The following is a 13,913-nucleotide window of genomic DNA, read 5'->3' as shown; positions in this document are numbered from 1 at the left end:
CTAAGGAAAACCATCTACACGTCATCCTGTCTGAATTAGTTCTCAGGGGAAAGGGAGCGCCCAACTGTCCACCCTTGCCTTTGTGGCACCGTGAATTGCAGAATTTGGATAGAGGATTGCATCTGGTCTTAGATGGGGCTGCGCCCCCCCGAAGGATCGAGTGTGCCGTTTGGGTGTGTTCCTGGGCTCGACACTAACTGGGGAAGCTCAGGTGGTAGCAGTGGCCAGGAGTATTTTTTTTACCAGCCTAGGATCGCAACTGGCTTACCAGCCTATCTGGAGATAGAGGATTTTGCCTCGGTTATTCAGGCTCTGGTGACCTCCAGGCTGGACTACTGCAACACATTCTACGTGGGGCTGCCTTTGAAGACTGTTCAGAGATTTTGGCTGCTGCAGAATATGGCCACCCAGGTATAGTTGGGGGCTGGGCAGTCAGCTCATGCAGCACCAGCTGCACTGGCTGCCAGTGCATTTTTGAACCCAATTTCAAGTGCTGGTTTTAACCTTCAGTGCCTTAAATGGTTCGGGCCCAAGTTACTTGAAGGGCACCTTCTCCCGTACCAGCCTGCTTGTACTCTGAGGTCATCAGCAGAGGCCCTTCTCACTTGCTCACTGGCCAGGATGGTTAGGCTGGTGCGTACAAGGGAGAGGGTCTTCTCAGTAGTGGCCCCACATGTCTAGAATCAGCTTCCATCAGGGGTTCTTCAGGCCCCTTCTTTGCAAGTCTTCAGAAAGGCTCTGAAGACCCCCCCCCCCATTTTTGCTGGCCTTTCTGCAGTTCTTGTGCTGCTTGTTCCATTGGCACATTGAGGGTAGGGGAGAAATCTAGGAAGCAGAACTTGTGTCCTGCCATGGGACAGGAACAGTGTCTGGGTAAATCCCTCCCTGCCTGCAAACAACCCTTTAATCCTAACCCTCAAGATGTATCAGATTACAACGCCCTTCATCTCCAACTAGCATGGGGCTGGCTGGAGGTGATGGGAGCTGTAGTCCAGCATATCTGGAGGACACCAGGTCAGGGAGATCCATGTTAAAGGCCTCCTTTGACTAGCCCTGACCTGTTACTGCCATCACAGTCTGCGTCTTGCATGCGTGTTTTCCACGTTTTGTTCTCATTTTAGGCCAGTGGAGGCTGGTGGCTCCCATTTTGGTGGGGCAGTGCATCCATTCTGACTCAGAACCAGTCAGAACTCTAGAGGAGCTGTCCAAAGTGCTGAACCCTATCCCCCAAATGGGTCCAGCACCTTGGATAGCTCCTTCCGAGTTCTGGCTGTCTCTGACTGAAACCCAGAATGGATGCACAGCTCCCCTGAAATCGGAGCCCCCATTTCCCACTGCTTTAGGCACAGCGCGGCTGGCCCTGCCTTTTAAGTTTCTTCAGCAAAACGTTAAAGGGTGGGGTTGGAGTGTGCCTTGGGGAAGCACAAATGTGACGGTCCTGTATATCTTGGGTCTTAAAGTGCGGGGAGATAAGCTCTTCCTCCGCATCAACGTCCTTTAGTTTTTGTGAACCGCCCAGAGAGCTTCAGCTGTTGGGTGGTATAGAAATCCATCCATCCATCCATCCATCCGCACTCATTGATGGGTGCCGGATGTGTTCAAAGAATCCTTGCCATGTTGGTAACGCACTACCCGCTTCCATTTCTCCAGGATGAAGACGGCCTTCTTCCTTTTTGAACTTGCGGAAGCCGCTCCCATGTCTGCAGATGTGAAAGCACAGCTGTACACGTTGGCTTATGACGTAGGCACTCCTGCTTGTTGGATCAGAACAGGGGTGCAGGACCTCTTTCAGCCCAAGGGCTGCATTTCCTTTCAGAGAACCTCTCAGGGGCCGCATTCCAGTGGTGGGTGGGGCCAGTGGCAAAGGGGGCAGGGCCAAGATAACAGCATATTGTAGCTTAAGGCTCTGACTGCCAGGACCGAAGCCATAGCAGAGGCATTTCAACCTTGCAGAATAGGGGGAAAACCTGCACAAAAAACCAGGAGACCACATAATGCGGCCCTCCCCAACCTGGCGCCCTCCAGATGTGCTTGGCCACTGGCTGGGGCATGGTGGGAGTTGCAGTCCAACACATCTGGAGGGCACCAGGTAGGGGAAGGCTGGCCTAATGACCTCTCGTTGGGGGAAAGGCCAAGAGGGGAACTCCAGATAGCTGGATTTGGCCCCTGGGGCTGAGCTTCCGCACCCCTGGATTAACAGAAGACTCCGCCCCTTCTGTTTGTGAGTTTGTTCGATGGCTTCCTGCCCTGCCTTTTGATCCCAATCCTCCAGGCGATTGATGTGACAGAATAAAGTCACCCTGAGCTTGGGGCTGCTTCCATCCCTCCTGCCACAGAACGTTGCTCTGGGATGGCCTCTCCCCTCCCGCCCCCAGCCACCCTGCAGTTCTTTGTAGGCCATTGTGGCTGCCTTCGCCTCCCTGCTCCGTCAGCCGCCTGGCCATGTCCCCCGACTCCCTTCGCCACAGGACGGATGGCTGTGTTCACAGTCTCTGGGCAGAGAGGGGAAAGGAGCCGGGGCGGCATCCACTTCACAGCTGAGATGCTGAGCGATGGCAGCTTAGAGCAGCACCTCGGCTCTGCATGGTTTCACGCTTCATTCACACTCCCAGTTTTCCATCTTCTGAGATGGCTTCTCTGCTGATCTGCCCTCTGCATCACCATTTCTTCCTTTCCTAACTCTGTTTGCTTATCCAGCAGGCCCCTGTCTCTTCCTTTCCTAGGCTGCTCTCCTCCTCCTCCTCCATAGGTCCCTCTGTTTGGGCAGTCTTCCGCTGACATCAGAGAAGCTTAGCCAGTGGCTGCCACTGAAACACCTTAGCCAATAATTGTCAGAGGCTTCATAAGTTGCAAGCATGAAACTGGATAGACTTCAATCCTGCATGCCAGGGATGGGCAGAGAGGAGATCTCCAGGTGTTTTGGACTTCAGCTCCCAGCATTCCTGACCATTGGCCATGCTGGCAGGGGCTTCTGGAAGCTGAAGTCCAAAACACCTGGAGATCCACCTTCTGGCCACTCCTGCTATATGCGCTTACCTGAGAATAAGCCCCATTGAACTCAGTGGGACTTATCACTGAGTAGACATGCATAGGATTGCATTGTTATTGTATTATAATATTCATTCAAATAACTTTTTTTTCTTCTGCAGTTTTGTACAAATATTCTTCATTTTTATGGATGCTTTATGTGTCTAGCTTGACCCTCCCTTTTTTTTAGCGAGTATTTGTTCAAAATTGCAGAAAAATTAGGGCGCGTCGTACGAATGTAAGACATTTCTGGAGTTTCTCTGCACATATTTTGGAAACACCTTCAAAACTGAATTCTCTCTCTCTCTCTTGTTTGTAGCTGTACAAGGAAATCACAAGCATGCATGAAACTCACCCTGTGAACTGGCACAAAAACTATGCGATAGCTTGCGAGAGGATGCTGCGTTTTCACCCACAAAGGGAAGACCCAGAAATGCTGCTCTCTGAAACCATCAAACACTTCCTCCTTTATGTGGAGAAAGCTGAGGATGATCCCCAGCAGAGCAGTATTTTGCAAGCCGTGAAGCATCTGAAGAAAGAACTTGGGGAGCTGAGAAGAATGAAGAGAGGTGGGAATAGGCAGCGTGCATAGGACAGCTGTGTGACCTGCAGGCACAATGTGGAACCGAATGAGCTCTTGGAAAAATCCCCAAAGGTATCTGTCAGCCTTCCGCAACTGGTGCCTGCTAGATGTGTCGAATGACAGATCCCATCATGCTGGGGATGATGGGAGCCACTGTCCAATGTTTATGGAGGGCACCAGGTTGGGGAACGCTGGTATATGCTGCTTACTCGTAGTACTTCTTAGCTTGGGAGAAGAATGCTAAAAGAAAAGGATGAAATGATAAGAGGCATATAAAATTACGTATGAGGTTCGGAAAGCGGGTAGACATTTTTCTTCCTCGCTTATAATTCTAGGACCTGGAGTCATTCAGTGAAGGTGATTGGGGTGGGGCGGTAGCTCAGCGGTAGAGCCCCTGCTTTGCAGGCGGAAGGTCCCAGGTTCGATCCCCGGCATCTCCAAGTAGGCCTGGGAAAAACCCTGCTTGAAATTCTGGAGAGCCGCTGCTGCCAGCCAGCGTTGACAGTACCAGGCTAGATGGACTTGGGGTGTGACTTGGTGTAAGGCAGCTTCCAATGTTCCTATGATTGGCAGGAGTTTCAGGGCAGACAGAAGGAAGTCCTTCTTCACGCAGTGCATCGTTAAACTTCGGCATTCTCTGAGCCCATCCTCACAGACTGCTCTCCTTCCACCACTGATCTGGTGTCGGCAGAGGTCCTCTGCGGCGCACCCCTAATGTGGCAGATGCATTTCATCCACTGGCGCCTCGTTGCTGTAGCGACAAATACCGCTTAGCCTACCTCATCTGCAAGTCCATGCTCCTTAGTCCTGTGTATTTGGTAACTTGCTTTGGTTACTGAATGGTAAGGTATATGAGCTATTTACAAACTCATAGTATTAACTTCTTTGAATCAGGGCTGAGCCAATGAGCATGGCATTACAAACAAGTGCTGGGGCTAGGCCTTGGTTGTTGTTGTTGTTGTTGTTGTTGTTCAGTCGTTCAGTCGTGTCCGACTCTTCGTGACCCCATGGACCATAGCACGCCAGGCCTTCCTGTCCTGCGCTCTCTCCCGGAGCGTGCTCAAGTTCATATTCATTGCATCCGTGATGCTATCTAGCCATCTCATCCTCTGCCGTCCCCTTCTCCTTTTGCCTTCAGTCTTTCCCAGCATCAGGGTCTTTTCCAGAGAGTTTTCTCTTCGCATTAGGTGGCCAAAATATTGGAGCTTCAGCTTCATTATCTGTCCTTCCAATGAGCACTCAGGGTTGATTTCCTTTAGGATTGACTGATTTGACCTCCTTGCAGTCCAGGGGACTCGTAAGAGTCTTCTCCAGCACCACAGTTCGAAAGCATCAATTCTTCGGCGCTCAGCCTTCCTTATAGTCCAGCTCTCACAGCCATACATTACTACTGGGAAAACCATAGCTTTGATTAGACGGACCTCTGTCGGCAAGGTGATGTCTCTGCTTCTTACTATGCTGTCTAGGTTGGCCATAGCTTTCCTCCCAAGGAGCAAGCGTCTTTTAATTTCATGGCTACAGTCACAGTCTGCGGTGATCTTGGAGCCCAAGAAAGTAAAATCTGTCACTGCTGCCATTTCTTCCCCTTCTATATGCCAGGAAGTGATGGGGCCAGATGCCATGATCTTCGTTTTTTTAATGTTGAGTTTCAAACCAGCTTTTGCACTCTCCTCTTTCACCCTCAACAAGAGGCTCTTTAGATCCTCTTCGCTTTCTGCCATTAGGGTGGTATCGTCTGCATATCGGAGGTTGTTGATAATTCTCCCAGCAATCTTAATTCCGACCTCTGATTCATCCAACCCGGCATTTCTCATGATGTACTCTGCATATAAGTTAAATAAGCAGGGTGACAATATGCAGCCTTGTCGTACTCCTTTCCCAATTTTGAACCAATTGGTTGTTCCATGTCTGGTTCTTACTGTTGCTTCTTGACCCTCGTACAGGTTTCTCAGGAGACAGGTAAGGTGGTCTGGTACTCCCATCACTTTCAGAATTTGCCACAGTTTGTTGTGATCCACACAATCAAAGGCTTTAGCATAGTCAATGAAGCAGAAATAGACGTTTTTCTGGAGTTCTCTTGCTTTCTCCATGATGCAGCGAATGTTGGCGATTTGATCTCTAGTTCCTCTGCCTCTTCTAAACCCAGCTTGTACTTCCGGTAGTTCTCGGTTCGCATACTGCTGAAGCCTAGCTTGTAGGATTTTGAGCATCACCTTGCTGGCATGTGAAATGAGCGCAATTGTGCGGTAGTTTGAACACTCTTTGGCGTTGCCCTTCTTTGGAATTGGAATGTAAACTGACCTTTTCCAGTCTTGTGGCCACTGTTGAGTGTTCCAGATTTGTTGGCATATTGAATGCAGCACTTTAACAGCATCATCTTTTAGGATTTTAAATAGCTCGGCTGGAATACTGTCATCTCCGCTAGCTTTGTTGTTACTAATGCTTCCTAAGGCCCACTTGACTTCACTCTCGAGGATGTCCGGCTCAAGTTCAGTGACCGCACTATCATGGCTATCAGGGACATTCAGATCTTTCCTGTATAGTTCTTCTGTGTATTCTTGCCACCTCTTCTTAATCTCATCTGCTTCTGTTAGGTCCCTGCCTTCTTTGTCCTTTATCATGCCCGTCTTTGCACAAAACGTTCCCTTGAGATCTCCAATTTTCTTGAAGAGATCTCTAGTCTTTCCCATTCTGTTGTTTTCCTCGATTTCTTTGCATTGTTCATTTAAGAAGGCCTTCTTGTCTCTCCTTGCTATTCTCTGGAACTCTGCATTCAGTTGGGTATGTCTTCCCTTTTCTCCCTTGCTTTTCGCTTCCCTTCTTTCCTCAGCTACTTGTAAAGCCTCATCAGACAGCCACTTGGCTTTCTTGCATTTCTTTTTCTTTGGGATGGATTTCGTTGCTGCCTCCTGAACAATGTTACGGACCTCCGTCCATAGTTCCTCAGGCACTCTGTCTATCAGGTCTAATCCCTGAAATCTATTCCTCACCTCCACTGTATATTCATCAGGGATATGATTGAGGTCATACCTGAACGGTTTAGTGGTTTTCCCGACGTTCTTCAATTTAAGCCGAAATTTTGCAAGAAGCAGCTCATGATCTGAGCCACAGTCAGCTCCAGGTCTTGTTTTGACTGACTGTATGGAGCTTCTCCATCTTTGGCTGCAAAGGACATAATCAATCTGATTTCGATATTGACCATCTGGTGATGTCCATGTGTAGAGTCGCCTCTTGTGCTGTTGGAAAAGAGTGTTTGCTATGATCAGCATGTTCTCTTGGCAAAACTCTATTAGCTTTTGTCCTGCTTCATTTTGTACACCAAGGCCATGCCTGCCTGTTATCCCGGCGATTTCTTGACTTCCTACTTTAGCATTCCAATCCCCTATGATGAAGAGGACATCTTTTTTTGGTGTTATTTCTAGAAGGTGTTGTAGGTCTTCATAGAACCGATCAACCTCAGCTTCTTCGGCCTCCGTGGTTGGGGCATAGACTTGAATTACTGTGATGTTGAATGGTTTGCCTTGGATTCGTACTGAGATCATTCTATCATTTTTAAGATTGTACCCCAGTACTGCTTTTCCCACCCTTTTGTTGACTATGAGTGCTACTCCATTTCTTCTAAGGGATTCTTGCCCACAATAGTAGATATGATAGTCACCTGAATTAAATTCGCCCATGCCTGTCCATTTTAGTTCGCTGATTCCCAAGATGTCGATGTTCAATCTTGCCATCTCATGTTTGACCACCTCCAGCTTACCTTGATTCATTGATCTGACATTCCAGGTTCCTAAACAATATTGTTCTTTACAGCATCGGATTTTCTTTTCACCACCAGACACATCCACAGCTGAGTGTCCTTTCGGCTTTGGCCCAGCCGCTTCACTCTTTCTGGCGCTACTTGGAAATACCCTCTGCTCTTCCCCAGTAGCATATTGGACACCTTCCGACCTGAGGGGCTCATCTTCCGGCGTCATATCTTTTAGCCTTGTGATACGTTCCATGGGGTTTTCTTGGCAAGAATACTGGAGTGGGTTGCCATTTCCTTCTCCAGTGGACCACAGTGGGCCTTGGTTAGCCCTCTGTATTACTGTTGGAGATATGGGCTAAACCATGGTTTATTGTTATGTCTGAACTGGGAACTGTTGTTCATCTTAACTATAGTTTACTTTAGGGTAATAGGCCAGAATCGTAATCCACAGTTTGAAGTTGGCTTGTTTCTTACCATAGTTAAGATGGAGGGCGCAATCCTATGGGGATAGTTGGCCACCTCCGAACTCAGAGGCGGCCAACTATCCAATGCAGGTGGGCAGAACACAGAGTGGATCTGACCACCTTGCATTTGCGGCTAGGTAGGTGATTTCAGCTGTCTAGTCGGAGCAGGGTGGGGGGGAGTCCGGACAGTGCGCAGGAAGCGTCATAACAGCACTTGTGTGGTCTTTTCCCCTCCCCGCCCCCTGGGAACGCCCCCTTTTTGCCCGCTCCAAGCTGCTCTTATGGGCGCAGAGCCAGGGACAAACAGTACCACCTATGAGGTGGGGCGGCGGGAGTGAGGTTTCTGGGAACTTGCTTTGGGAAACCTCACTCCCACAAATTATTTTCTAATTACTACTACAAATTATTTTCTGCCAGGGCTCTGAGCTCAGTTCCCAGAAACCAAAACATCCTATGGCCATCTAGATGCTGTCTAGCAGCCATCGGATTGCACCCTTAACTACACTTGTCTGGGTTTGGATATAATGAGAAATCATGTGAAAACAGAAACAAAATCTACCGCTGTTCTTGTACCTGCTCTGGAGTAAGAGGGCCTAATTCATGGTGCTGGTTTTGACCTTTAAAGCTCTGTATACCTTGGGGCCAGATTATTATACCTTGGTATACCTTGATTACTATACCTTGTGTCTACCTTGATTAGTATACCATGAGGCCACTCTTCTTGTACCTGCACTGGAGTAAGAGGGCCTAATTCATGCTGCTGGTTTTGACCTGTAAAGCTCTGTATACCTTGGGGCCAGATTACTTCAGGACTGGCTTCTCCTGCAGGAACCTCCCTGATGTCTGAGACCTTCCTGGGAGGCCATCCTTTGGATCTATTGGACTGCTGAGTTGAGGTGGAGTTGAGATGGGGCCTGTCCAGGTTTGGGCATAATGTGTTACTTTGGTGAATTGAAGACAGAAGTGAATGCTTCCTGCCACCTCCTCATGGCTGTGCCGGACCACAGCCAGAGTTCAGTTGTGATGCCCCAAGTGACTTGTGTAGCCGTCTGATGGTTCTGCAGCACCTAGTGAAGATCTCTTTATGGTCCCAAGCTTTTTAAGATGTAGAGTTTTAAATGGTTATAATCTGGCCTTTTTTTCCTCTTCTGTCACATTATTTTTTAATGCTGTTTTATATTTGTTTTTGTGCATATATTGCCGTCTTTTATTTTTAATTTCTTTAGCCACTGTGAAAACACCTGGAAACACATGATATGAATGAATAAATCCTTTGATCTGCAGCCTGTTTTCTGGAATCCTTTTCTCACCGCAAAAAAGTTGAGGTATTTAAGAACCGAGCTGAGCAAAGTTGAAAAAAATGCCCTACCTCCTCCCCTCCACCCCACACACACTTCAGATAGCCGTCAAAAGTTTGCCCAAATACAAAAAGATTTGGAGTTGCATCTCACAAGATGAACATCCATTGCAGAATACACTTCCATGCAAAACCAGATGTGGGAACTTGCAACTGTGTACTTTCTGTTGAGTTTGCACATTCTGGGAAATGGTAGCTGGTCCTGGCATCCCAGTACTTGTCCAACCAGTGTAATTCTCAGGTGAGATGATCTGTATCCAAGTTAACCTCTGTTGCTCATGTGGATATGCCTTCGGTATAGGAACCACAACACCTTTGTAATTAGCAAGCGTTTGACAGCCAAGGTTAAATGGGGAAGGTGGTGTATTTTTTTTTCTAGCTTTTGATGGTCTTTCCACATAGTGAAGATGGGTAAAGCACTTTGTAAATTGACTGCACTATATAAATGATAATCGGAGACAGCAAGAAGTTTTTCAGATTCCAAAGAGAACGCAGCTGTCTCACAACATTTATGCTGAATAAAACCAGTGAAGGATGAAAGTCCCACCACCGACACCTTCTATTTTTGTTCCATGGGCTTGTTCTGCTCTGTGTTCTGCTCTGCTTTCCTTCGGAATCAAAAATTTCTAAAACGAATCCTGAAATGAGCAAATAGGCAGCTTCCTGCAGCGTTCAATTCCTTCTGTTCCTTTGTATATATTTTTGTCTGCCCAAGATACTGAGCGCCTGTACATATTGAGGAAACATGGCACAGAATGGGATCTGGATATGACGATGTACACCTTCGCATCAAGATACCTTCTTGCAGTGTGTGCACACAAGCGCTTGTATGCATGGGGAACAAGACTGAATTAAAAGAATGACTACAAGCAGCTGAATGCTACATTAAACTGCATGCAACGACCTGTTCCAAGTCCAGCATTATTATAATTTTAAAGCAAGTCCATTGGAGTGTTAATGCAAAGATGCCACTCTGCAACCAAGATCTGGGTAAGTAGGAGCCCCAAATCCTGGGAGAAGTTCAGATGGGGAGAATTGGGTAAGCATCCCTAAAAATTGGGCGAGTAAGGATGGAATTATAAGTTGATTATTATTGATTTATTAGCAACTCTCATATACAGCTTAATATAGTAAATCTCAAAGGGCTTTATTTGCAAAAATATTAAAAATCACAGTTTAAAATACATATATAATACAACACTAAAACATTTCCGCTTTCAACAACAAATGCAAGATAAAGAGAAGCAACAAAAAGAGACAGGCAAATGGAATGGCAGTGTGATAATAAATTATAAGCCAGGGAAAGTGTATGGACAAGTACATTTTTAGGAGGCATTTAAAACACAGCATATTTTCTGCCTGCTGAACCATATTGGGGAGGGTGTTCCGTAGGGCGGAAGCCACCACTGAAAAGGCCTGCTTTTGAAATGTTACGTGGTGACATTCTAACAGCCATCAAGGCCTTCTCTGAAGATCTCAGGGGTCGATTGGGTGTATATAGGGGACGGTGGACTGCAAGGTATCCTCGTCCCAAGTTACTTAGGGTTTCGTATGTCAACAATGGAACTTGGAGCATGGTTTGGTAGGTTGAAAACAGGCCTTGGCCTGCCACTGCGAACGGTGCCCAGTTCTCCCTGTCTTTCAGTAACATGTAGCTTGGCTTGGCTGGTGCCGTGGTGTCATCACGAGGCATGTTTCTCTGGCAGCCAATGCAGTGGAACAACAATATTGTGTTACAGGGTAAGCAAAGCCACGCATTATGGGGAGAGGTGGAGAGTCTGCCACCCCCGCCCGCACTTTAGGGAGAGTCTGCATATAGCTAGACAGGCTTTTTAAAATACTGGGTGTGCTTCTGTGCAGTGTGGACAGTGCATAGCTTCGTCATTCTTGTGGCTGAGTACTTCCTACCTCTCTCTTTCCAGATAACTGTATTATCAAATAAATGCATTACAAAATAAGAAAGTATTACAAGGTATCAACATTACAAGAAAAGATTAATGATGTAAATTTTACAATTTCAAGCATTAAAATATAAGCAACAACAATGACATGGCAGCTTGGAGGACTAACAGTTTTTATGGCAATAGCTTGTGTGGATTAAACTCCACTGCATCAGATATACAACTCCAGAAAAAACAGTAATGGGAAAGATCTCAGAGCATGGATCCGCTCTTCCTTTCAGCCACAGGTTTACTGGTGTTAGCACTGTGCAATTATTCTGTCTTTTCCTCCTTAATGTATTTCCTGCACCAAGTAAAAAAGCTTGAAAAAGTGATTGGAAGACATGGGAGGATTACAAATGGCAGATGACGTTGTCTGGACCCCCTGTAAAATCCCGTGACTGAGGCAGGGTGATTGCACAATATACGTCTCATCTGGATGCTCCCTCTCTCACTCCATTTAACTCCATGTACTCCCCATCACTTACTGGCATATAGAAGGGGAAGAAATGGAAGCAGTGACAGATTTTACTTTCTTGGGCTCCAAGATCACCGCAGATGGTGACTGTAGCCATGAAATTAAAAGATGCTTGCTCCTTGGGAGGAAAGCTATGGCCAACCTAGACAGCATAGTAAGAAGCAGAGACATCACCTTGCCGACAAAGGTCCGTCTAATCAAAGCTATGGTTTTCCCAGTAGTAATGTATGGCTGTGAGAGCTGGACTATAAGGAAGGCTGAGCGCCGAAGAATTGATGCTTTCGAACTGTGGTGCTGGAGAAGACTCTTACGAGTCCCCTGGACTGCAAGGAGGTCAAATCAGGCAATCCTAAAGGAAATCAACCCTGAGTGCTCATTGGAAGGACAGATACTGAAGCTGAAGCTCAAATATTTTGGCCACCTAATGCGAAGAGAAAACTCTCTGGAAAAGACCCTGACGCTGGGAAAGACTGAAGGCAAAAGGAGAAGGGGACGGCAGAGGATGAGATGGCTAGATAGTATCACCGATGCAATGAATATGAACTTGAGCACACTCCGGGAGAGAGCGCAGGACAGGGAGGCCTGGCGTGCTATGGTCCATGGGGTCACGAAGAGTCGGACATGACTGAACGACTGAACAACAACAACAACTCCCCCTTAGGTTCCACGATGGAGGGAAGCTATGTACTAAATCAGCCTTCCCCAACCTGGTGCCCTCCAGATGTTTTGGATGTCGACTCTTAGCATTCCTGACCATTGGCCATGCTAGCTGGGGCTGATGGGAGCTGAAGTCCAAAACATCTGGAGGGCACCAGGTTGGGGAAGGCTAGTTGAAAGAAATTCATCACTGTGGCCATGTGGATAGGGCTAGTGGTACGGGATGTTCCTACTCAATCAGTACGTTGTTTGGCAGGTGTACAACAATCGCATATGAAGGGCTCACCTGAACAGCCCGACCCTCTTCCATCACTAACAAATGATCACCAGTGTGGGCTGGTACACTTTTGAAAGCAAAGGAAAGTTTGCTGTCATCCAGGCTATCAACGGCTACTAGTTTTGATGGCTATGTGCTACCTCCAGTACCAGAGGCAGTGAGCCTGTGTACACCAGTTGCTGGGGAACTGGTTGCACCCATGTCCTGCTTGTGGGTTTGCAGTTGACAGCTGGTTGGCCACTGTGTGAACAGAATGCTGGATTAGATGGACCCTGGGTCTGATCCAGCAAGGCACTCCTTATGTTCTTGTCCATCCATCCATCCATCCACTGCTTTCAAATTGAGGCCTGTTTATTCCTCACAGAACAGCTTTGGGCAAACGGAAGCCATCATAGGCACTGTGCTAAAAAAACGATGTTTGGATGGAGCCAACTGGCAGAAATGTAATTTTGATTGCCCTCTTGTAGTTATCGGTCTTGCAAAGTTTATCACCAAGCAGGGGCCGCGCTGTTCCGTTCATCTCACTTGCACAAACTGGTTGCCAAGTAAACACATTTTTCTATTTTCCTAATTACTTTCTTATTTGTGTTTTACCCCCCTATTTGTTCCCTTTGCCGATCTGGTCCTTGTAATTAGCCGCCAATTCTGCTGCCTACATGTTGAAAGGGGGACTTTTAGGGGAGGCGTGTTTCCCCACCCCCACCCTTTTCTCCCTCTCCCCACCTCTCTCCTTTCTCTCTCACGTGCATATGTGTGTTTCTATTCCCCCACCCCTAAATAAATTCATTTTTTTTGTTACAAGAATCTTTCCCCCCACCCCCGCATATGAACTAAAGGGAACAACGTTAAGAAATGCAAATAATGGCTCTTTATTTGATTATGACAGTTAATTAATAGCAACCTGTTTTAATGAATTAAGTCACTCATGGCCCTTCAGCACTTCCTAAGTAGTAGCCAGAATCTGTAGGGTTTCTTTTCCCTTCCAATTGTATAGCTCCTAGACTCTGGAGCGCTATATAGGCCCCTGTATAGAAATGTCCGCTTAATGAAGAGGGAGGGTTTCAGGAGCTTGCCTGCATTCAAAGATCACTGGTGAGCTATTCAGGGGCGAAAAAAGCGCCCCCTCCTCCCCTCACGAGGAGCAGTCACAGTTCCGCACCATTGTGCTCGCAGAGGTCCTTGATCAAAGGCCTCCTAGTGAACTCGACTGGGCTCCCTTTCAGATGACGGCCATAATTAAAACCACTAATTCTCTTTTAAAAGTGCTGCAGGATGCCATGTAGGCATCTGTTTGGAGTGCCCTTTGTGATGTCATAAGCCATGCAGGGCTGGGGGGGGTGCGCTTGTTGGGGAGGGGGCACGCTTTTTGAGCCAGATGCCAG

At 47.3% G+C, this 13,913-nt stretch overlaps 1 protein-coding gene across 6 annotated transcripts in view; it reads left to right on the top strand.

The window, feature by feature from the left end:
* The window catches only part of TMEM260 (transmembrane protein 260), an 81,734-nt gene extending 69,935 nt beyond the window's left edge, over window positions 1-11,799 (top strand). Inside the window, exons 15-17 of one of the 6 annotated variants that reach the window (XR_014787944.1) lie at window positions 252-411; window positions 1,651-1,741; window positions 3,347-4,761. Coding sequence is in view for 5 of the 6 variants with exons in the window: in XM_084835556.1 (XP_084691682.1) it covers window positions 1,651-1,741; window positions 3,347-3,596; window positions 7,446-7,717 (613 nt within the window). In the remaining variant the exon portion in view is untranslated. Of the gene's footprint in view, window positions 1-251; window positions 412-1,650; window positions 1,768-3,346; window positions 4,762-7,445 lie in introns of those variants that run through there. The other 5 variants (XM_084835556.1, XM_084835515.1, XM_084835534.1 and 2 more) reach the window with 5 other exon arrangements.
* The last annotated feature ends 2,114 nt before the right edge of the window (window positions 11,800-13,913 follow it).

Source organism: Heloderma suspectum, chromosome 1 (assembly GCF_057233095.1).
Source record: "Heloderma suspectum isolate Gila_16-S chromosome 1, 16-S_ref, whole genome shotgun sequence".
NCBI classification, from domain to species: Eukaryota; Metazoa; Chordata; class Lepidosauria; order Squamata; family Helodermatidae; genus Heloderma; species Heloderma suspectum.
This window is presented reverse-complemented; position numbering and strand designations above follow the sequence as displayed.